The sequence below is a fragment of the Cervus elaphus genome, chromosome 23 (assembly GCF_910594005.1).
Source record: "Cervus elaphus chromosome 23, mCerEla1.1, whole genome shotgun sequence".
NCBI classification, from domain to species: domain Eukaryota; kingdom Metazoa; phylum Chordata; class Mammalia; order Artiodactyla; family Cervidae; genus Cervus; species Cervus elaphus.
In genome coordinates, this window is record NC_057837.1 from 80487192 (window position 1) to 80510766 (window position 23575).

General features: G+C 46.2%; 1 protein-coding gene across 7 annotated transcripts in view; it reads right to left on the bottom strand.

Moving 5' to 3' along the window:
* Positions 1-23575, bottom strand: part of BCAS1 (brain enriched myelin associated protein 1) — a 98600-nt gene that overhangs the window by 13280 nt on the left and 61745 nt on the right. For 4 of the 7 annotated variants that reach the window (XM_043883410.1, XM_043883409.1, XM_043883408.1 and 1 more), the window contains 3 exons: positions 20967-21143; positions 9631-9672; positions 2550-2723 (listed from right to left, as the gene is read on the bottom strand). In XM_043883410.1, coding sequence (XP_043739345.1) covers positions 2550-2723; positions 9631-9672; positions 20967-21143 — 393 coding nt within the window. The remainder of the gene's footprint in view (positions 1-2549; positions 2724-9630; positions 9673-20966; positions 21144-23575) is intronic. The other 3 variants (XM_043883411.1, XM_043883413.1, XM_043883412.1) reach the window with 1 other exon arrangement.

Below are 23575 nucleotides of genomic sequence, written 5' to 3' on the forward strand. Positions count from 1 at the left end.
AAAGGATGATTGCTTTACAATACTGGCTCATTACTAAAGTCAATTAATATTAAAAACTATATTCTGCTAAAAATATCTGAAGTCAGTTTAAAATATTTACTTATTAAATTATAATACTTAGGTACATACACATACACACACAAAAAAGAAAAATCCCATAGTGATGGGCCAGATGCTGTCTATCTCCAAGCCCTGAGAGAAGATTTTAATTTTTCTTACAAAAATCCAAAGACTTTTGTTTGGAAGCCATGAAATGTTAACTGGAAGTGTTTCCTGAAACTAACTGCTAAAGCCACCTTGCAGGCGTGTACTCCATGGGGATATTAACACCTGCAGAAAAAAGGCTATAACGATGTTCATGCAGTTTGGTGAAGCAGCTGAGATTGTGAGCAGAAGATACATGCTACGTGCTCACTGAATGTGGCATAGACGTCAAAATAAATCTGTTTTCTTTACTAGGTTTTGTTCTCCGTGAGGACGGGGACCACATCTGTTTATGCTCACTGTTGCATTTCTGTTGCCTGTAATATCGTGGGAGCTTAATGATGTTCGTTGAGTAAGTGAATAAATGAAATGCAGAAAGTTGGCAAGAAAGCAAAGTCCATCAATAGAGCAAAGGCTCATCAGAACATGATAATGTAATGATAATTCAGTATATTTCTATATGTATATTTATATGTAATGATGATTCAGTATATTTATATATATTCAGTATAATCATGATAATTCAGTAATGTCAATGAACAATTAGGATATCTGGAATTTTAGGGGAAACCCCAACCATCATGGAAGCTTAGGGGTTTGAACACTGAAAGGAGGCACTAATATTCAAATTCCGAGGTCTAACCTTTTTAATGCGAAACAGGAAATAAGAATAATGGACACTATGAGACCTGATGCTGTAAATTGACTGAGGGTTACTTAGGGGAAATTGTGTCCTTGTCTACCTCATCCCTATCCTGCAGAAAATTGATTCCAAGGGACTTTTATTTCCAATTTGTTCCCCTAACAGTTCAGACTTACAGTTTCTACTGCTATAAAACATCCCCAAACATCACCTAGTGGACGACTCTGGAGGATGAGTTTAAACAGGGGACCTCACTTGAATTCAAGGATGTGTTTGGAATGGATGCAGTGGGTGGTTGAGAGGTCTTTCATGCTTTATCTGGAGTCCCTCATATCTTTCTCTCTTTTAAAGGAAGAAGTCTCATGTCAATTATTTGGAAGACAGGGCCATTCTGTTTTCCTTTTCTTTTTTCTTTTTTGTATCTTTCAGCTCCACCCAGAAATGAGAAAGCTGGATCACCCTCGGTGTTATGATGAGTTATCTGGGGATCCCATTTGTAGCTCAGACGGGCTGCCAAAAAGGGGCCAAATGTTCTTTTCCTTCCTGATGTCATGTACAAATTGATTTAAAAATCTCAAATCTCGATGCCTGTTTTCAGTGCCAAATCGCAGACTAACTGGCCAGGAATATAGATGGGGTTCCAGTCGTGCAGATTGCCCACTACTTCTTACTCCATGAGAATTCGGCAATAAAAGAAAATGAGTCCCATCAGCAATTTCTGACAGTGATTTTTAATATGCCTCATCTCCCACTGGCAAGGGTTTTGTTCTGTTTTGTTTTGTGGACTAGAAAGAATTCCTTAACAGGTTGAGTTGTGAAATTAGAGAGTTGCTTTCTTAAAGGATTAAATTCCCAAATACTCCTGGAAATAAAGGCACACTATAATGAAATTCTTGCTTTTCATTAAAACGGAATTAAACCAATGACCTTTTACATGTTTTTTTTTTTGTGTGTGTGTATTCCAAACAATTGGGGTTTGACTGCATTATATTATTTAAGTTCCTGAATGTTTAGATATTTAATATACATAACTCTTCATAGATGCCCAAAGATGTCTGCCCACATTCTTTCTATGCTATAGAAGTTAAGAACGGCAAATTCACCAACTAAATTACACATGCTATTAGGAAACTGTCATTTCCTTTCATATCATATCCTGTCTGGAATTGTCTATACACTGGCTTTGCCAAATTTGTGTCACTCACACATCCCCTTCAAAAGTTTTCCAACATCAAAATATAAATTGAACTATTTATTATGCAATCCTTTAAAAACGCCTTATGTGCTTTACGGAAGTAAAAGACATATTTTCAAAGGAAACTGCATATTATTACCATAACGAGGAAAGTGGAATTGCTTGCCAAACACAGAAGGAAACTTTTAAAAATAAATAAAATTAGAAGTAAATAACATAATTTCCAGGCGGTTACTGTTGGCTGCCCCGGCTCAGGAGCCTAGGCGAGCTCTTCCTTTGTTAAGAAGGAAGTTAGCAGGGGTTGAGGGTTAAGGAAAATGAGCAACGAAGAGACATTCTCTGTGATTGAATCAGCAGGACGAAAGGGAATTTTCTCTGCATGGTTGGTATTTAGTTGATATTCCCTCCGTACTACCTAGAGCCCTGGCTGACCTCCTGCCTTGGGCTCCTGGATCTCAGAAGCTGGCGCGGGCATTTCCGTTTCCCTGGACCGGAGGCAGAGCTTACCATCTGTCTGAGGAGCTCCAGCAGGGAGGGCCTCGAGGCTTTGCGGTCTCCTCTTCTGGGCGTCTCTTCTGCAGGCTGAGGTGTACGCTCTCCTTCTTCGCTGAGATCCACTGTTTGTAAGGCTGCTTCTACTTCCTCAGACTCTACAGCCTCTACTGGTGATTCACACACCACCTGGATTGTTTGGCCAGGTGATGAGGCAGTGGGGGGAGAAGAAAACATCCCCAGACATGTTTTATAAAGTGGGGTCCTGGTTGTCCCCTCACCCACAGGGTTGCCGCAGATCGGAGCCAAGGGCCGTTTCTACACGGGCACGTCGTTAGAAAGTAACCCGTCACACCAGGTGCTCTCCAAAGACAGGGATTCAGAAGAGGCAAACTTCCTGCCCGGTGAAGCCACAGGCTTTGGCTAAGGACTCCCTTTTAGGAAAGGCCCTTCAGGGTGCATGCAGTATCTTTTTCACTCTATTAGACCCTGTTAGGCTCATTTGGTCTCCCGTCGAGGTGAGTCACACCTGGCTTACGTGAAAACCGGGCGTCATCCTTTCCTTAAGGGTCCTACCTTGAGGATGGTAGCAGGGATGGGTCCCACTGCACAGCCCAGCTCCCCAGCGCTGGAGAGAAACCACCCTCTTTGCGGAAAGGACGGCGGGAAGACCTCTCATTCATGGCCTTGACTGCCTCATCACCATTTCCCACTCCTCCTCAGACAAGCCATTGGTTCCTGTTGCTTAACTGAAGTTCCTGCTCTCAGAAGCAGGATGAACTCGACGAAGGAACTCTAAGCTCCTAGGGTCCTCAGCGAGCTGTCTGAGCCGCTGGCCCGCAGCGGGGCCGAGACAGAAGCCCTGCCCTCAGACGACTCACCTGAGCCCCGACTCCAAACCTGCCTGCCTGCACGGCCTCACCCCCTCTGCGCTGTGCTCCTTGCACCTGGGGCGGCTTTTGTGTCTGCATTTGTCCTGGAACAGGACAGAGTTAACTGGCCTGGAGAGAGTTTTATAGCTTCCTTTTTGTTTCCGCAGGCAGGGGTTGGCAAACTTCTACCAAATTCTTCCCAGAGTCTGCTTGGGGATGGCCCTTGAGCTAAGAATAGATTCTACATTTTTAAAGGGTTGGAAAAATTGTTTAAAAAGATGAAAAAATTGGCAACAGAAACTCTATGTAGCCGGCAAAATCTGAAACATTTACTATCTGGCCCTTTCCACAAACACTTGCCATCTCTGCCTCAGAGAGAAGTCTCCAGAGCCAGTGGCATCTCTGCCTTTGTTTTGGCTGGTACCAGACCCCCAGCTTCCTCCAAATCCTTTTCTTGCTGGTAGGGTTGAGGGGAGGGGAACAGAGTCATTTCCAGAAACACAGCATGATTGTGGAGAAAACATTTTCCTTTCTTCGTGCAGAAAATATCACTGGTTTGTAAATAACCCAAATGATCTGAATTGAGAAGGACCCTTCCTTCGATATTGTCAGTTGAAGCAAGAAGGCATCCATCAACAAATCAACATACAGGCACATCGTAAAACATGGCAATTAAATCACAGCACTCTCTCCCCACCTTCCATTTCTTAAGGTATTGATGAGTTTCAGCATTTCCCTTTTGTAATCTAAGATCTAGTCGGGGAATTATAAAGTCTAAAGTCCCAGAATGCACGGTAGGTGACGTCAGCATGGACTGACCAGGGGTAAGACAAAAGGAGTGGTGGGCGCTCTGGCAAACGAAAGTTAAGTTGTCCCATCAGAAGATGTTAAGAGACTAAAAGGGCTGCGTTGGCCAACAAAGCCTGTCTGTAATGAGGTTTCTGCTGCTGGGGTGCTGAACTTTGACCCAGGCCTACCTTTAGGAAACCACGCATTGACTAGGGCAAAATAAGAGCCTGGGTTGGCGGTCACGTGTGGTCCTGGATTTCCACATCCGGGACTGATTTAACCCAATTTCATTTCTGTAAAGTAAGTTCAGCCGAAGAGCTGGCAGTCTGCTACGGTGACTGTGAGGGCGGCGTCCAGCGCCAGCCGGCCTGGGCCTAAGTCTAGACTCTCCCCTCCAGGGGCTCTAGTCCAAGGTTCCTGCACCATCGTTTTCTCATTTCTTGATGGCGGTAGTACCCACATCAGAAAGTTGTCTTGAGAATTAAATCAGGCAACGTATTTAAAGTTCTTAGAACTGCGCCTGACACAAGTAAGCACTCAGTGAATATCAGTGGTTGTCACTTTGAGAGCATGGGCATGGATTATCTGAAACCGCCCACCATGCACGTATCCATTATTTAGAAAAGATATCAACAACTATCTCCTATTATGTCAGATGTACAAGGTGTTTAATATGTTACCTCAGTAAAGGGTTACTGAGTTACTGGGGACAGCTCAGTCTCGTTTACAGATGAAGCGTCTGAATGAGTGAATGATACAGTCAGTATCATACCAATTACCCATTTCAATGAGGGTGGAGCTGTTAGATATATGTAACCAAACATCTAACAGTGTCTTAACAAAGAACAGGATGGAACAGGACGTTATGGGGCTGGTTTGGTGGCTCCACAAAGTTGCTAAGATCCTGGCTTCTTGCTGTCCTCTGACTCTGCCATCCTTGGGTTTTCATCCTTTTATTTGCTACCTCATTGATATAAAGTAGTTGCCACACTCTCAGGCATCACATCCTCAACCCAATGTCCTAAGAAGGGAGGAAGGTCACAACAAAAAATTTTCTCCAAGTGAATTTCTGTATTTTGATCCTTTAATGCAGAGTACATCTCATTGGCCAAACGTAGGTTACATCCTTATCCCTAGATTAATTATTGCTGAAGAAAATGGGATTTGGTTTAGGCAAATCGCAACCAAATACTTGGGGCTGTGGTAGTGACCAATCTTACCTAAGATCAAGGGGAAAGGGTGCAGGAATGAGAAATGGCCCTTAGGTAGTTAATGAACAGAGTCTGACTCACTGACTCTGGGTTTAGAATTTTTGTGTCGTTGAAGAAGCAAGTTATCTGTGTGTGTGTGTAGGGATGAGAGGGACAATTACTCATATGATAAAACGACTATATGGCAATAACTTTGTAAATCAACTTTATTTGAGTGCCAATGGCTTCTTTCTGGGCCTTCCCAAATGTCAAGAGGTGTCAACTTATAAATTCTAGCCCACAGTCCATTCTTCAAAACACAACTATTTCAGTAGGGAAAAAAAAGAGACTTCCAGAGACTCTCATTAGCTTTGAAGTCAGGCCAAGAAGTTGGCTTTCAGCAGCCAAGGGGGAAAAAAAGATCCATTAACATCCAATGTGGAAATCTAGAAGGATTTGAGCTAAGTGAGGATCTTATTTACATATACAGACATGAGAATTTGATTTTTCTTTGGATAGTTTTCTAATTTCTTTCCAGGCCAGAGCTTTGGAAAAAATGCTATTCCTTATTCAGAATATACGACTGCATTTGTACATTTTAACTTTGGGTGTAATGGGCACAGTGAAAACCAGATTTGCACTATATTTTAGAATTAAATTTCCTTTGCTTGATTTCAGCTGTTGTTCAGTTGCTAAGCCCAGTGCCTTGGGACCCCATGGACTATAGCTTACCAGGCTTCTCTGTCCATAGGGTCATGTCCAGGCAGGCATACTGGTGTGGGTTGCCATTTCCTTCTGCACGGGATCTTCTCAGACCAGGGATTGAACCCACATCTTCTGCATTGGCAGGTGGATTCTTTACCACTGTGCTACCAGGGAAGCCCTTGACTTCAGTAGGGGATATGTTATATGTCGGATGAAGATGGCCAGTATGACTAACACAGGAAATACACATTCAGCAAAAGGTTTCACTTTTGCCTCTAATATTATACCATATTTACTCTTGAAATTTGGTTTATATAGTTTTTACTAGAGCTACGAGTGTCAGAAACTGATTTATAGCAAAATAGGTTTCCTGCACTTAAGCTTCACCTATGCCATGATAATATTGACAATTTTTATTTTAGATTTTTTTTAGATCCTTTCTGATTTGATTTATAACCTGATTATTTGATTGCAAAGACATTCTAGAGATTTTATTTTTATACCCAAGTCACAGCTGATACACAGCATAAATGGGGGGGAAGAAAGGTCTTTTGCTATTGAAAACCACTGGCATTGGGGCTTGGTTGTTACTGCAACACAATCTGGCAGATGCTGACTGATAAAGCATGTGAACCCATTGGAGTCAAGGAAAAAGAACAAATTCCAGGACATGTATGGTTGCTGCTGGCTGAGTCTTTCCTTTGTTCTGCCCTGGCTGACCTGATGCTGAAAACCTGAGGAAGGAGCCAGGCCTGGAAGGTGGAGCCGAGGGAGAGCGTGAGGGCCAGCAAACCTCACTTTCTTTTTCTCCAGGGAGGGCTAGGTGTGCTGTCACTGGCAGCTGATAAGTTCGTCACTAAGAGAAAAACAGCAGACCTACCTGTTCCCCTGACCTTGGAGCTCATAGGGAAGGGAGGCTTTTCCCCCATCATGAGTTAGAACACTACCTCAGGTTAACCAGTGTTCCAGACTTTTTCAGATTCAATATTCTCTGTAATCGGGATAAATACAAACTTTCCCCTGATAGAACCAGAGGTTCATTCTATGAAAAGAGTTAATTGGTTTCAAAAACCTTATTTTTCTTTTCATGAAAAAATTTGAAATCCCTCTCATTTGCGCTGGTTGATAGATCAATTTTGGGAACTCGTGGTAGAGATACTTTTTAAAAGTAAACTCAACCACATTTTAGCCGTAAGAAGTCGCGAGTGAAAAGGCTCTTGTAATATGGTTAAATGACACCTATTTGTCCCATTCTGAAAGTTTACAGTACAGTCCAGTGCTCTGACACCACCTCTTTTACTCAGGAGAAGGAAACTAAACTAATTGATTGTTTTCCATGCCTCTTCACTCCCTGTGGACACGGAGTCAGCTGTGAGCTGTGTAATTTCACAAGGAAATAGAAACCCTGATGGCTGGGAGGCGCCCGCCTCCTGACGTCACGCCACATGTGCACTGACGTTCCTGCAAGGCCCTGGGGTGACTCCACTCTGCCCTTGCAGCACGAACTCGGCACAGGAAGGAAGGTGTCTGTGTTCTAATAAAACTGTATCTATAAACGCCGAAATTTGAATTTAGTATAATTTTCATATATCACAAAATCTTCTTCTTTTTTTCCCCAACCATTCAAACTGTAAGAACCATTCTTATTCAGCTCGTGGGTCATATAAACACAGGTGATGGGCTAGATTTGGCCCGTGAACTAGAGTTTGCCAACCCCTGAATTACTGAGTTCTTTTGTGCTTCAGGCATTAATCATGTAATTCTCACAAGAACCCTTACAAGGGGTGGGTCATATTATGGCCATTTAAGAGATGAGGAAACTGAGGTCCAAAAGGCAGCACAGCCTGGGGCGATGGGGCCAAGATCACAACGTATTTACCTTATTCTTTTCAACTAGTAGTCAATTAGAGATGAAATGTGGAATCTTAAAATGAGAACATTATTGGTAGGGCTAAGCAATTTAAAGCATTTAAAAATGCTTCTTTATTTTCTTGAAAAAATATTTTGCGTTCACTTGCATCTCTATCTGATTTTGTGTTATCTTTTGGTATCAGTCATTTAACTCTAATTCATGTTATTTTTCTGTTCTAAATTTCACAGTAGAAAGTGAGGCCCTGTCTATTTGCCTGTTAGAGATCTACTCTGCATTTGCATATGCAAGCTGCAAGACACACGGGATTCCTCGGATAGGCAACTACACACAGACATACGAGAAGACGTTTCACTTCAAAAAACACGGAACTTGGAAGCTAACAGATGCTTTGGATTTAACCTGCAGCTTTTAAATTTAAAGTTCCTGGGAAGAAGACTCATGGAGTTCCCCCTTGTAGGGTGCTGCAATAGAGAGTTAGGTTTTCTAGAAAATAACCAGTAAACTCATGAGAATTTTCTGGAATTACAAGAGTCCTGAGGTTTACGAGCTAGTAAATTTGGCTCCAGAAAGGGGGAGGGAGAAGGAGGGGAGAGAGAGAAGTAAGGAAGAAGGAAAAGAGGGAGACAGGAAGGAGGGAGGGAGGAGAGAGAAAGAAGCAACGGCAGCAACAACGCAGATTCCAAAGCGCTCTCTCCCAACGAGAATCACGACATAGCCATTCCAATTTTTACTCATCACAGACAACATTTCTGGACATATTTGGATTTTCAACTTCTGCTCAGTTCCAGCAATTAAATAAAAGTGAAAACACAAGCCCCGTCCATGGCAAGCAAACAAGAGACACCGCGGAAGAGCCAAACATATTTTGCTTTGGCCAAATAATAGCGATCAGTTTCTATCTTAAGGAGCTGTGAACTTACATAGCCCACTTATAACATTTTTTCCAAAGACTGCACTTCTTTTAGAGCAGACAGCTGCTGCTTTGGGTCTGACACTCACAAAGCCAATTTGTTCATCTCCCTGGAAGATGTTTTGTAATGATACATCTGTGTGATGGCTTACACGGAGCCATCTTCTTAGACACGAATGCACTGTCTTGAAAGTCTTGACCATCACTCTTGGAAAATTAAAGGCCCCAAAGAGAGTGAGGTTCAACTTGTGTCTGTCAAGTGTAGACCCGAGGAGTCAGCTCTCCTGCCCGAGAGAATGTCTCACAGCATCTATTGCAGCAATATGCTCTGATGCCTGGTGCAACTACCTGCCCTGAGTACCACCCACGGTTAGTAGAGAATCTAGGTTGCCATGGAAATAAAGGCAAAAGAGCAATCAAAGTAAAATGAAGCAGAGAGTGCAGCATCATGTCCCTTAAGGAAGTGGCAAGATGTTCTTAGGTTGAGTAGACTCTTTCAGCCCCTAAACGGTAACAAATGCTAAAAATGTGTGCTCTGATTCTGCATTTTATCTGCATTGATTCAATGGGTGTTACAACTATTGTTCCAGAGTTATTTCCCCATGGTCACTAATCACGTGAAAGGGTGAAAGAGTCTACAGTGGGTGAATCACACTTGGAGCATGCAAGAACCCATAACCCCAGAGCTGACATGCCCAGGGGTTCATCACACCAGAGATGACTATGGAATGATTCTGTCATTTCATGTGTAACTTACATTCTCCTCTGCACCTGTGGGGACTGAATCCTCTTTAACTGACTGAAGGGAAGATAAAAACAAAAGCAAGAGTTAGTATGTTACCAAAACCAGGGCTAACGGCTTTCTGGTGCCATTCTTGGACATTGCTTATGCCACCTTGTTCCAAGAAGAACTCAAACGAGGTTTATACAAACATAAACAGTGTAAATTAAATTATGTATTTTAAAATGCAACGAAGGAACAATAAACATACAGATTCAGCCTGAATACAAATGGAGTGATGAGGGGATGTTACAGAAACACAACGACGCTCTTGGCTGTGGGCAAGTAGTAATAACACCTTTGCCTTGACAGTTCCTGGTAGCTGTTGAAAAGAGGGACCTACGATATGTCACACGAGATAGTCACTGTTGGGTAAGACGCACAAGCTGCTCAGGAAAATTCTGGTAATATGTCCAGAGCAATCCATCCCGTGATCCTCTGAGAGGAAGCGGGCACTGAAGTGATAAGCAGGGTCCTCAGCCTTATCCTGATCGTCGGGCGGTGGCCAGCATCTGAAGCTGCTTCTTACCAGCCTTCGATGTGGGCCAAGGTCATTGTGCCAAAGAGCAGTCTGGTTAAAGTACTTCCGTGGAGGGCACGGGGGCTGGGGTCCAGCATAGCCAGCTTCAAACCCTGTTAATCCCTGCAGTAATTCTAGCATCTTGGTCCTGTCCTAGATAGAGGTATTACCAAATTCTATCAAAGGTCAATGTCACAATCGTCCTATCGGTTTGCCGAGCTCCATTTCTTGCAGTTGTTCTGACGCATTTTGGGGTGGGTGGTTGATGTTTACGGGCCATTGAGAGACTCACTTGTCAGAGCTGGACTCTCTTCCCAGAAAAGTAAGCTTGAACAAAATATTTTACAAATAACTCCGGGGTGTTCATAAGTAAGTGTCATCGCTCAGTCGTCTCCGACTCTTGGCGACCCTGTGGACTGTAGCCACCAGGCTCCTCTGTCCCTGGGATTCTCCAGGCAAGAACACTGGAGCGGGCTGCCAGTGTCCACAGACCCTTGCATTTCCTCTCTTGGCCTCCAGGGCAAGAGCTCTGTCTCTGTCGGTGTTTGTTTCTTTCTTTTTGCCTGTGCTGGCTCTCTGCTGCTGCGCTCCGGCTTCTCTTCACTCGCTGCGAGCAGGGGCCAGGACTTCTCCCTGCAGTGGCTTCGCTTGTGGCGGATCGTGAGCTTCAGCAGCTGTGGGACGTGGGCTCAGAGGCTTGGCTCCTGGGCTCTAGAGCACAGGCTCAGTAGTTGCTCTGAGGCCTGTGAGATCTTCAGGGATTGAACCTGTGTCTCCTGCACTGGCAGGCGGATTCTTCACCACTGAGCCATCAAGGAAGCCCCATTGATGTCGATTTTGTCCCAAGCTCTGCCTTTATTTTTACCTTGAAAACATGCAGTGTGAGAGAGAAGGGAAGCTGACATTCACAAACACATCCTCTTCATTTGGCGCTTTGTGAACATCATCTGACTTAAAGTGGTCCCAAGCGGACAGTACGCCCGTCTTCACTGACACAGCAAGAAACAAAAGTACAGACAGCTGGAGCCACTTGATTAGGGTGATACGACTAGGAAATGATGGAAACGGTTCCAAGAGCCAGTTCCCCCTGCCGTGATGACCTGAAGGATCAAAGACAGTTTTTGGTAACTGTGTGAGCTTCTTTCTCTTCTACCAGAGTTTTCTCTCTAGATGAGACCTTCAGATTGGACCACTAATTTCTACTTATCTTCTTCTCACACTAAAGCTTACCTGAGCACAGAAAAATGTCCCTAGAATGGATTGTGGGTTTTCTGGAAGCTTCTGATTGTTGGAAAATCATAGACCATTCAGAAGCGATTGCCAGTAGTGTAGCTGTCTCGCAACCACACCCCTTCCTCCCGAGACCTCTCGGGTACTATTTAATCCTATGGAAAGGCAAAGAATTAAATGATATTTTAAGCAGATTCCCTCAAACCTGACCCACAAAAGTTTCAAGAGTCAATATACTGCCTACATTGAGCTGAAAAAAACCCTCCCACCATGTAAGAACAGCACTTCTGGCTTTCCAGGCTATCTCTGCTGTCCCAGGGGGTTGGAAGGAGACTAGTCCGTGCCTTGGTTTCCTGTGTTGGGAAAGTTCTTGGCCTTTGACGGCTCATTGTTTTCCAGAGGAAGCTGAGAACTGAGGGCAGGTGAGGCTGAGATGCGGAAGGGACGCCTCCGGACAGCGAGGTTTCTGGCATCTTCATTACGGCTCCGCGCATCCTGATCCTTCTAATGTTTCGGGAGCTGGTGTTATAAATACTGTCTGTTCTGAAAGAAACTGCTGTCTCTTACTTTAAAGCTATGAGTGCGTGAGTGAGCGAAGTCGCTCAGTCGTGTCCGACTCTTTGCGACCCCGTGGACTGTGGCCCACCAGGCTCCTCCGTCCATGGGATTCTCCAGGCAAGTATACTGGAGTGGGTTGCCATTCCCTTCTCCAGGGGATCTTCCCGACCCAGGGATCGAACCCAGGTCTCCTGCATTGCAGGCAGACGCTTTAACCTCTGAGCCACCAGGGAAGCCCCTTTAAAGCTATAAAGGTATACTACCCAGCAAAACACTCCTTAAGTTGAGAATTAGTCCAGTGGACCATTTCTCAAAGTAACTTGCACACTGTTTTCACAATTCTTGACCTGTCCGTGTACCATCTGTATTTACTTGATAGTTTTCTTTATGTTGACTATCTTTTCACTTAAATAAATGTATTTTAAAAGAAAACAGCTTAAAAAAAAAAAAAAAGAAAACAGCTTAACATGAATGTCTATCAACGTCCTCCCCGTAACCAGAAGAATGTACTAAAACCAACCGCAATGTGTAACGGTGCTCATCAAATTCTAATTATTTTTAACTCTTTGTTAAAAAGAGAGATCAGCAAGTGTTAACACAACAACAACAACAAAAAGCTTCTTAATACCAAGAAGAGATCTTATAATTAATGTCACCAGAGGAAATGGAACAGAGTGGAAAGAAGGTAACTTTGTGTTACGTGAGGGATTAAATGTTTCGAGTTGTCTCCCGGAGCCATTCAAAACCATCCTGCACTTTGCTGTACGTTTGCACACTGCTTATGGCACAACCTTAAAGTTGGGGTAAGTTGACACAACCGGTTAGCAGAAGGACCCCAAATGGGTAGAGAGACACCAGGTTCGTTTCCCGTTAGGGTTCGACACGCATACGACAGCCTGCTCAGAGCCCAAGTCCCGAGCATCTCGGACCGTGGAGTCAGGTTCAAACTCACTGCTGTGCCTTGCAGCCTCGGGCGAGTCAACCCCGTCTCTCTGAGCCTCCGTTCACAAAGCAAACGTGGACGACTGGACGGTTGTTCTAAGGGACACTCACAATACCACCTGTGAAGGGAGAGGCACGCCCGAGGCAGAGCTAAGTCTTATCTAGTCTGGGGGCTGGGGTCCGGCCACAGGGCAGCTCCTCCCAGCGCAGACGCCAGGACCTTCCTTTCCACGGGCGTCAGAGACGCTGCAAGGTCTCTGACGGGAAGAACAACTTGAACTATGCTGCAATGAGGCTTCAGGTGTCTACAGTCTTTTCCAGAAGTGAGGGGGTACGGGAGGAGCAGAAATAAAAATTTTAAGAAATGGGAAGAGAACTCATCCATGAAAGTCAGGACTCCGGGAGAGCCAGTGTCCTGCAGGGGAAGTATTGGGGAGGATGCCGGGGGTTGGAGAGCCCCTTAGCCAACCCAGCTCAGCTGCCCGAGAGCTGGGCGTGCCCTGGGGAGAAATGGGCTGCCCCGAGCAGCTGCTCCCGGAGCTGAGCTTCACACAGTTTTCTCCACCGCCTCTCGAGGGGCAGGGGAGAGGCGGCAGGCTCCGAGGACATCAGCAAGGCGTGGGTGAGTAGCGTGGACCTTCTCCTTGGTGGCTCTGGGGGCAGTGGGGGTGGTTTGTGAGTGATCACCAGGAGGAACACAGAGAGGCCTCAGCGGAGCCATGATCTCTTTCTTAGAGTCCCAGAAGTATCTGAACGGGGTGAGTAGGCGTGTGGATTCACCTGCTTCAGTGGTGGAACGGCTGGTGTTACGGTGAGATGTGTGAAGCACAGCGCTTGCACAGAGTATGTGCTCATGAATGGACGGGCTTTTTGCGGATGCTGGGAAGCGGCTTCATCTAGGCCTATTTGAGCTACTTAAAGGCTTTTCTTAGGGAATCCCCCTGCTGTTGATGGGAATGTACCCTGGTGCAGCCCCTATGGAAACAGTGTGGAGCTTCCTCAAAAACTAAAAACAAGGTTGTTATATGACCCAGGAATCTCGCTTCCGGGCATATATGCAGACAAAATTCTAATTCAAAAAGATACATGCACCCTATATTCACAGAAGCACTATTCACAATAGTCAAGACAGGGAAGAGATCTAAATGTCCATCAACAGATGAACGGATAAAGACGATGTAGTACACACACACTGAAATGCTACTCAGTCATAAAAAGAATGAAACACTGCCGTCTGCAACAAGAGACGGACCTAGGGATTATCACACTAAGTGAAATAAGTCAGACAGAGATAAACATCATGTGATATCACTTATTGTGGGATCTAAAATATGACACAAACGAACTTATCAATGAAACAGAAACAGCCTCACAGACACAGAGAGAGACCTGTGGTGGCCAAGAGGGAGCAGGGGTGGGCGGGACGGATAAGAAGTTTGGGACTGGCAGATGGACACTATTACACAGAGAACAGAGAAACAATGAGGTCCTACTCAATAGCTCAGGGGACTATATTCTAGATCCTGTGATACACTGTAATGGAAAAGAATATGATAAAGAATGTATAACATGAAAGTGAAAATGTTGGTCGCTCAGCTGCCTCCAACCCCTTGCAACCCCGTCGACTGTAGCCCACCAGGCTCCTCTGTCCATGGAATTCGCCAGGCAAGAACACGAAGGTGGGTAGCCATTCCCTTCTCCAGGGGATCTTTCTGACCCAGGGATTGAACCTGGGTCTTCCACATTGTAGGCAGACTCTTTACCATCTCAGCCACCAAGGACACATGTCTAATTGAGCCACTTTGCTGTTTAGCAGAAATTAGCTTCAATAAAATACATTGTAAAAAACTTTTCTTGATTAATATCATGTTGCTTTTAAAATTCCCTTATATCTGGCCCAGACACATGGTTGCTCCTGAATCCTTGGGAGAGACATTTCTAACACTGCTCTTGGGTTATATTAGGTTCCAGCATTGGAATGGGTAACAGGATGGCGTGACTCTTAAAATATGTGACGACTTGCTTCCATCAGAACAGTGGCACATTGAACTTCATTAAACAAAAAGTCCAGGACATCCTAACCTCAGCCCATTGTGCCAGTATTTTGAGATCCTTATTGCTTATATTTTGGATTGCATTAATGAGCCCACCCAGATCATAAACTTGATCAATGTGCTTCACAGTTTATTGACCAAGTTACAAATAAAAACTCTGAATAAACAGGCCTGAGGCCAGATTCCAGACACCGATCGAAAGACAGCTTCTTGCATGTGGTTTTGATCCTCTAGTAAACATTCTTTGTTGGCCTGCTTCTCCCCATCTTGTGAACATGCCTCAGATGCAACTCTACAGAACTGAAGAAAAACAGTAATACTAACAAAGATAATAATAAAACCCCACATTATTGGGCTATGTGTCAGGCAGCAGGCTAATATATATATTTTTGCATTAGTATTCCATGTCAGTTTGCAAAATGGAAGCAGACCCCCTGTAACTTCTAGGCCTCTGTTCCAATACCTATTAAACTTTAGCTTTTATTCTAAAACCATGCCTCCCTTTGAAGTTTGAGGTGTGTCTCTAATTTTCCTTCAAAGCTGACATCCTGGAGCTCACATTTAATGTATATCTGTAACCAGCATGGTTTCCATGTTCAATACACAATGACAGACAAAGTCATCCAACAACTTCTGCTTTTTCTCCTCCTCTTTTCCACATGGCAAAAGCCTACGGGCTGAGGACCCAGCAGGACCAGATTCCAGTTCATGATTTCCACTGCCAGGGAGTATGCTCTGGTGGAGGAAGAGGAGAGACGACTAACTCTTCCACGTTGGGAATATGTGCGGGAAGGGGGTTCAGACAGGAAGGAGAATCGGAGGGCACCGCAACTCACTTCAAGGTGAGTGAAGACAGAATGACTCCAGAATGCAAGGTCCGTCTCAGCACACCAGAGCTGTCAAGTCCCTCAGTCGGAGGAACACGATCAGGCGTGGGGCTGGTGAGCAAACACCCCAAGCGTGGGACTCTCATCCAAACCTCAAAACCAGAAACACTTCCCTCCTTTTCAACCAACTGGACATCCGGCTGTTATCTAGTGAGTTTAAATGTTGTCCAGCTTCGTTAACAACGACAAAAACCCGGTTTTAAATCTAAAGGATCTGGTTTGGACATTTATATTGCTGAGCATAAGGATCTAAACAGCACATGTACTTATCATATAAGCTTGATTTACAAGAGCACCTCTCCTTTAAAGAGCCCCGCGGTCCTTAAAGGAACATTCCCTTAAAATGCTGTCACGCGGCAGCACTTAAGCCAGCAGACAGCCTGTTGCTACCGGGTCTTCCAGAAGCACCACCTGGATCACGTGGCGGATGTCCTGCGTTCACTGACTTCACGGTGGATCTTAAGGAAGACCTTTTCTATCAGGTCTGAATGCTTAAGGCCCGTCTTTCAAGTGCTTCCATAGTTATCCAGACCTAGGCCAGCCTTTTCTTGGTTTATTTATGTATTTTTTGGCTGCACCGTGCAGCAGGCGGGATCTTAGTTCCCGGACCAGGGATCAAACCCCTGCCCCCGGCACTGGGAGTGTGGAGTCTTAGCCACTGGACCACCGAGGAAGCCCCTAGGCTGGGCTTTCTGAACCAGATCCCAGTGGATTCTGGGACTCTGGTTTTGAAACAAATAACCCATGTGAGTCAGAGGAATGTTTAAGTTCTCTTAGTCTACTTGGACCCACCCTGGCTGCCCCCTTGTCTAAACACCGGCAGCATTTGTAACCTGCACTCCACAGGTTAATATTAGATTCCACACTTGCCTATTTGGGAATGAAGCTATCACTCATCAAATGCCAGTCACTTTGTATCCATTTTCCAACTCCTCCCCCAGATCATGAAAGGTAGGTATCACTTCCTATTTTCAGAGCTGAGGAAAGGGAGGCTTAGAGGGTTTATATTCTTTGCTCACATTCAAATAGACAGTCCCTGTCAGAGCTGAGATTTGATTGTGTCTCTTTGGCTTCAGAGCTCACACTGTTTTTCTACTTCATCATTTGTCTCCCCCAAAGGAAAGTAGGAAAAGAGCCATTTTGAAGATACTCCAAATAAATGCATCCTTTACCAACCGCGTGCAGGCCCGCGCACACACAGGCGTGTGTGTATTAACACATAGGCTGTCCCTCCGAGTGGATTTCAAGTCTTTCGATGGCAGCAGATGAGCCTGACCTTCCCTTTGCACCTCGCGAGCTGGGGGCTCCAGAAGCCGCACTTGGATGTTTAGACGGTAACCAGCGATGTTGTACCGGGAGAAATGAGAGGAGCACTGTTCCCGGAGCACTCACTCTGTCTCAGACGCTCTCCATGTAAGTGACGATTCTCAGCACAACGCCGTGAGACAGACACAGTCCCTACAGTACAGACAATAAACGCTCCGAGGGGTCAAATAATTTGCCTAAAGTTACAGAACCCCATCTTTCTGATTCTGGCTGTTATGCCAACTTGCCATCCCCAAGGTTTTTTAATATCAGCTACTGCAATCTTTTCACTCAACAAATGAGGAAAAAGAAACCCAGAGTAAATAACTTTTGCGAGCACAAAAAGTCACAGAGCAAACAGTATCCCAACTACTCTGAAAGGGTGCAGTTAGTCCACATAACTGGACTTAAACATCTTTTTGGCAAGCACAACAAAATGTGCAATTAATTTCCTCAAAGGTTATTTTTGTTTATAATAAGAACTACTTTAGCAATCAAGACTATAAATCAAAATAATGTATAATTTCATACTGACAGCCTGTAGGGGAAAATTTCATTTCTGATGTTCCTAATTGCAGACTTAGAGACTTCGAAATTTGTTTATTTAAAAGCTTCTCAATTAAAAGAAAGCAAGCTTAGAGTTACTGGAAATATCAGAATTTTCTAGTGTTTCTCTTTGTTCTCGAAAATTTTACAAGAATGGTTTTATAACCAAATCTTATTCTAATTTTAAACAGACAAAGACTGCCATTTTGTTTCCTACAAGAAATAAGCTCCTCCAAGAGAATGGAAGCTACTAGAGGGCAGCAAGCTGTTCGCTGATATTTTTTCAATGCCTAGGACCTGCACACACACACGCACACACACACACACACACACGCACACAAACACACATTAAAAACAACTTAGCACAAAGAGAGTGATTAAAACGGCTGTTGGATGAGTGAACACCCCCATCACTTCCATACAGATCTGTTTTCTCTGCATGCAAGAAGGAAAGACAAGATTAGAGGTGATTTGGTTTTTAGTTTCTCTTAACTTCACTGTTTGTATGACCTACTAAAGAAAGAAAGCAGCTGCCGGGGAAAAACCAGTGAGACTGAAATAATGAGCACATGAGTGCCAAGGGGTCCTGACTTATTTTCAATGGGAAGAGCCGCAATTTCAAAGAGGAACCGACCACATCTCTCATAGATGCCAAAGATCAGGAAAGATAGAGCATGGGAGGTTTTCACGTTTAGAAGCTTGCCCAGACTGGCTGGCACAGAGATGCCAGAGTGGGCCTGACCCACGCCGCAACCCTCCGAGCACGTGGGCGAGACGCGGGCTCCTCGGCTGCTGCCCTGTGAGCCGCAGGGTCAGGGTTTCACCCACGTCCCTTAGTCCTCACTCACTTCCATGTCGTGGGACTCTTGCATTTCACAGGCGAGGAAACCGAGGCTCATGGAGGTGGGCCGGGGCTCGGAGTCTGATGTGACTGCAGATTTTAACCCGTACGTCGGTGCTCCTCAAACTTCCACTGTTCGCCAGCCTCCTGCGTGGTCTCGGCCCCATTGTACACACCCTCCGTGGGGCTTCCCTTGTGGCTCAGCGGTAAAGAAGCTGCCTGCCAGTGCCAGAGACGCAGGTCCGATCCTAGGGCCGGGAAGGCCCCCTGGGGAAGGAAATGGCAACCCACCCCAGTATTCTTGCCTGGAGAACCCCGTGGTCAGAGGAGCCTGGGGTCCTCTGGGGTCTCAGAGTCGGACACGACTGAGCGACTGAACGACAATGCACCGTCTGCGGCAGCCGTGGCCGAGAGGCTCCCATCTCCCTGCGGGCAGGGCAGCTTCTGAGGGTCCCGACTTCAGCGCCCACGACCTCTGCGCTCCCCCGGCTGCTCCTCGGCAGTGACTGAGCGCAGAGTTCTGGCGATCCCGACACAGGACGCCCCGAGTGAGCTCTGCTTGGGCCCCGCTCAGCAGCGCCCTCATCCCGAGGCCTTTCGGCGCGCTCCTCCCGGGCCCTGCAGCCTCTGCCCTCCCATTCCTCCCCACGCCCTTTCTCCTCCACAGCGGTTTTCCTCCAACAGACATTCTACACATCAGCTCTGTCTTCACGTCAGCCTCCTGGGGGGACCCCAATCTACCACTGTTTACTCAGCATTGTTACTGCTCAGTCGCTAAGTCACGTCCAACTCCTGCAACCCCACGGACTGCAGCACGCCAGGCTTCCCTGTCCTTCACCATCTCCCGGAGTTTGCTCAGACTCATGTCCATCAAGTCAGTGATGCCATCCAACCGTCTCATCCTCTGTCGTCCCCTTCTCCTGCCCTCAATCTTTCCCAGTATCAGGGTTTTTCTTTCCAAAGAGTTGGCTCTTCCCATCAGGTGGCCAAAGTATTGGAGCTTCAGCATCAGTCCTTCCAACGAATATTCAGGACTGATTTCCTTATTAGCATTAGTACCATTAACTATATAACTCTTTCCCTGGATAACTTTTTTTTCCAGCTGCAGCCCGTGGCATGAGGGATCCTTGTTCCCTGAGCAGGGATTAACCCCTCACCCCCTGCTTTGGAAGTACAGAGTCTTAACCACCGGACGCCAGGGAGGTCCCCCTCCTTGGATCACTTTTTTAAACTAAATACATATAACTTCACCTTGAGCAAAATATATGTTAAGTGTTGAGCTTATTTAATGTGCTAGTTTTATTTTTCTTAATATATTTTGAATAATACATACAATTATTGAAGTAAAAATGTTTGAATATGAGCCACTTAAATCTATCCCTTGCCACCAGTATATGGATGTAACTTGCTTGGAAACTGTTCCCTTCATTATAGTGCTGATAAAATATTTTGTTAAAGAAAAAAGAGAGAGAGAAATCAATGAGAAAGGAGAATTAGGACGGATCTGCCAAGTGACATCGCTCAAAGTTTTTGTTAAGTATCAGTGCTTGTGTTCTGGGAAGAACCCAGAAGAGAGATTTCTGGGTACAATGGAAAACAAACAGCAAAAGGTTTCAGAAATCCCGCGGGATTCTGGACAAGAGAAGAAACCGAACACCCAGCGGCATCCGTACTCACCGCCTTCCTGGCACCGTGCCCCAAGACGCAGGGATGTGCCATTGGACTTGCTCAATGGGCGATTCCATCTCTATTTCACAGTCCCCCTCCCCTGACCTCTTGCTCATCTTCGGCCACATTTAAAGCAGGCAAGAGCTCTGGACACGTGTGGCAGCTGAGGTTTGCTCAGCAGGAGGATCACGGAATAGCTCTCAGCGCCAGTCAGCGCGCCCACCTCGCTTCCTCGCTCGGCACCTCCACTCTACAGGGAGAACGCAGACAGCAGTTTGCGAGTTCCCCTCGCCGGGCACGCTGTGTGCCGGCCCTGGTGGGGAACTGGTTGACGGCTGTGTTCTCCAACGGGAGAGCGAGGTCTCGGGCTGCTGCCGGCCGAGCCTCTGTGGCTCGGGGAGGAAGAACGGAGCGTCGCGAGGCGGTCCACGGTGCCAGGGCGGGAAGAAACCCGAGGACCCCCCGCGCTAGAAAGAAGGCGACTCACGGAAGACCACGGCCCTCTGTCCCGAACCGGAGTAATTCCAAGAAGGAAAATTCTATGTGTTCATTTCCTTTTCTTTCCCACAAAACACATGCTTGCAACACGACATTGCATTTTTCTCATGGAGTGAGTTACAAGTCTTCAGCTCAGTGGTGAGTTGAGTCAGTTTGAACAAGAAACTCCATGCATCATTGAATACCGTGGCTAGCCAACCAGAAGCCATTTCTCCAGTCATCCCGGCCCCAGGGACTCCCCTAATCTGGAGACTAGGACTTACCTTTTTCCAGAACAGTTTGCCCAGAGGCAGAGAGCTGGGGCCCCCTTTTTCCTTCGCACCCTCCTTCGCTGTTTCAGCGGATGCAGAATTCTTGGCGGCCCCCTGGGGCTCCTGGAGCGGAACGTTGGCTTTGTCTGACTTGAGGTTGGCTGAAGGGGCGGGTGACTTTTCCTCGCCCTATAAAAGTTACAAAAAATGTTAATCATCGCAGGATTTCAAAAGCGAAAGAGCTCTTTTTTACAAACGTGGGCTGAGGCTATGCATGTTAAGTTTCCCCTTTCACAACTTTCTGTATTTTCCAAATATTCTACGTGGTTGTGGATTTGTGTTAAAATCTTGGGAAAAGTCCAGATATTTCTCTTTTGCAAAAAATATAGAACCATTATGTATCATATTTATGTAAGTAACACATTAGGGCTCAAGGTGACGGAAAGGAGCGCTTGGCTGTTAGAATGTTAGTCTGAGCTGAGTCCATGGGTCTTCTTTGGACTGTGGTCTCCGCAAAAAAAAAGTTCTGAAAGTGCATCTGCAACACACTCGTGTTTGTTTATGAGATAAAGATGTATTGTCTTACTGATCCAAAATCTGAAATGAAAGATGGGTTCTAATACATCTGCTTTTGAAGAGAAGTGCTCACGTTCGGCTCTCGCTCTGCTTGAGAGGTCACTGCAGGCAGCGGCCCCAACCTCGCTGGCCCCAAGGACTGGTTCGCGGAAGACAATTTTCCCGCAGACCGGGGTTGGGGGCAAGGTTTCGGGATGGTTCAGGTGCATTACGTTTACTCTGCGCTTCATTTCTATTGTTATTATATTGTGATATGCCATGAAATAATTTCGCAACTCGCTTGCTACTCACTCATGGGTTTTGACATGTCTGCGAGCAACTGATCTGTTGGGTCGCTGTGCGGTCGGACCTCCCTGCTGAGGGTCACGGGTGTCTGCAGCGGCTCCGCTGGCTCAGCTCCCGGGCTCAGCCCCTGCTCAGGCCGTCGGGCATGAGGCTCTCTCTCATAAGGAGCACCCCACCCAGACCCTCGCGGGCTCAGTTCGCAGCAGGGCTCTAGCTTCCATGAGAGTCTGGTGCCGCTGCTGACCCGGTAAGAGGCAGAGCTCAGGCAGCCGTGCGGGCGCCGGGAGTCGCTGTAAGTACAGATGAAGCTTCACTTGCCTACCGCCGCTCACCTCCTGCTGTGTGGCCTGGTTCTTAGCAGGCCATGGCCGGGTCCCGGCCCTCGGCCTGGCGGCTAGGGACCCCTGACTACAGTCATCTGTAGTCTACAGACATCTAAAGATCTGACATCTGTAGGGTTTGTGTAAGGCACTCGGGACAAAGGTTTGGGTCTGAGGAGCCATCACAAGCCCCATTTCTCCACTTGTAGACGCAGCCTCCTCCTCTAAAGTAGATGCCAGTGGGTGGACGGTAACTGACAGGGAACCGCAAACGCCACTCGTTCAGGGCCTGGGCCTCCCCCCTCCCCACAGTCTCCCCACCCCTCCTCCTTCTCTCCCCTCTCTGAGCAGCCAGACCGCCGTGCAGCGTGGGGCCATCTGCCCTCCTCGGCGACTGGGCTGTTACTTCCATGCTCTCACGGGGCAGGGGAAGAGCTGGGAGGCTTACAGTCTCTGTATCTCGACACAAGTGAGCACCGGGTGAAAAATTCTAACGCTGGGCTCGCCTGGCCTAACCTCGTCATCGTACGCGTCTTCATTTTAACGCTCCTTGGTCCAGGGGCTCATGACACAACCCTTTAAATCCCCAGGGATGTCAGATCTATGATTACATTTTCTGATTAAAAGGAAAAATAAGTCTGAGAGTAAAAACACAGTGTGGAAACATTCAAAGCTTTCAGAGTATTTCTGATGTTGGAAAGAGTCTTAGAGACCATCCAGCCCCATGCCTGAATTTTCATGAAGCGGGAAACCGAGGCCTGTGACCCGCCTGACTAGCCAGGGGCACAGTCTGGCCTTAGATCGGACTTTCCTCTCTGACCTGGCGCTCTCCCCACACGGCACAGTACCTCTCCGAAGAAAGTTCACAAATCACTGAACTTCACTGTCAGACGCAAGACCCAATATCTTCTGTACTGACTTTTTTTGATACTAAAAGGGAGTCATTTACGGAGCCGATTCTACATTTGAATCAGGAGCTAAAGGGCCAATGTATAGAAATGACTTTTGTGACAGGTGATCCTGGGATAATCCCAGTTCCATTTAAGAGTGCATAAAACCGCATAAAGCTAGGGTTTAAAATAACCTCTGCCTTGTATCAACAATGCGATCAAACTGGCTGGGCTCAGGCAGTTCTGCATTTATGTATGTTCCAAACAGTCTGGGACACCTGGTGCTGTTTTAGATCTAAGTGGTAATTAAATTAACGAGGACTGGTTGAAGGGGAAGTGCCCTCCACCAACTAGCTTGCTGTCTTTTTCAGAAAATAGGAGGGAGGTATTATGATGTATGCATTTACTTGTGAAAAATGTGATCAACCCGCCTTCTCTGACCTGTGACAGATACTGAGTCCTGGGGTGATGTGTTGTCATGAAGAGAGAGACACCAAACAAGTAATTCCACAGGTGAACATAAAATTTCAACTATGATAAGTGCTACAGG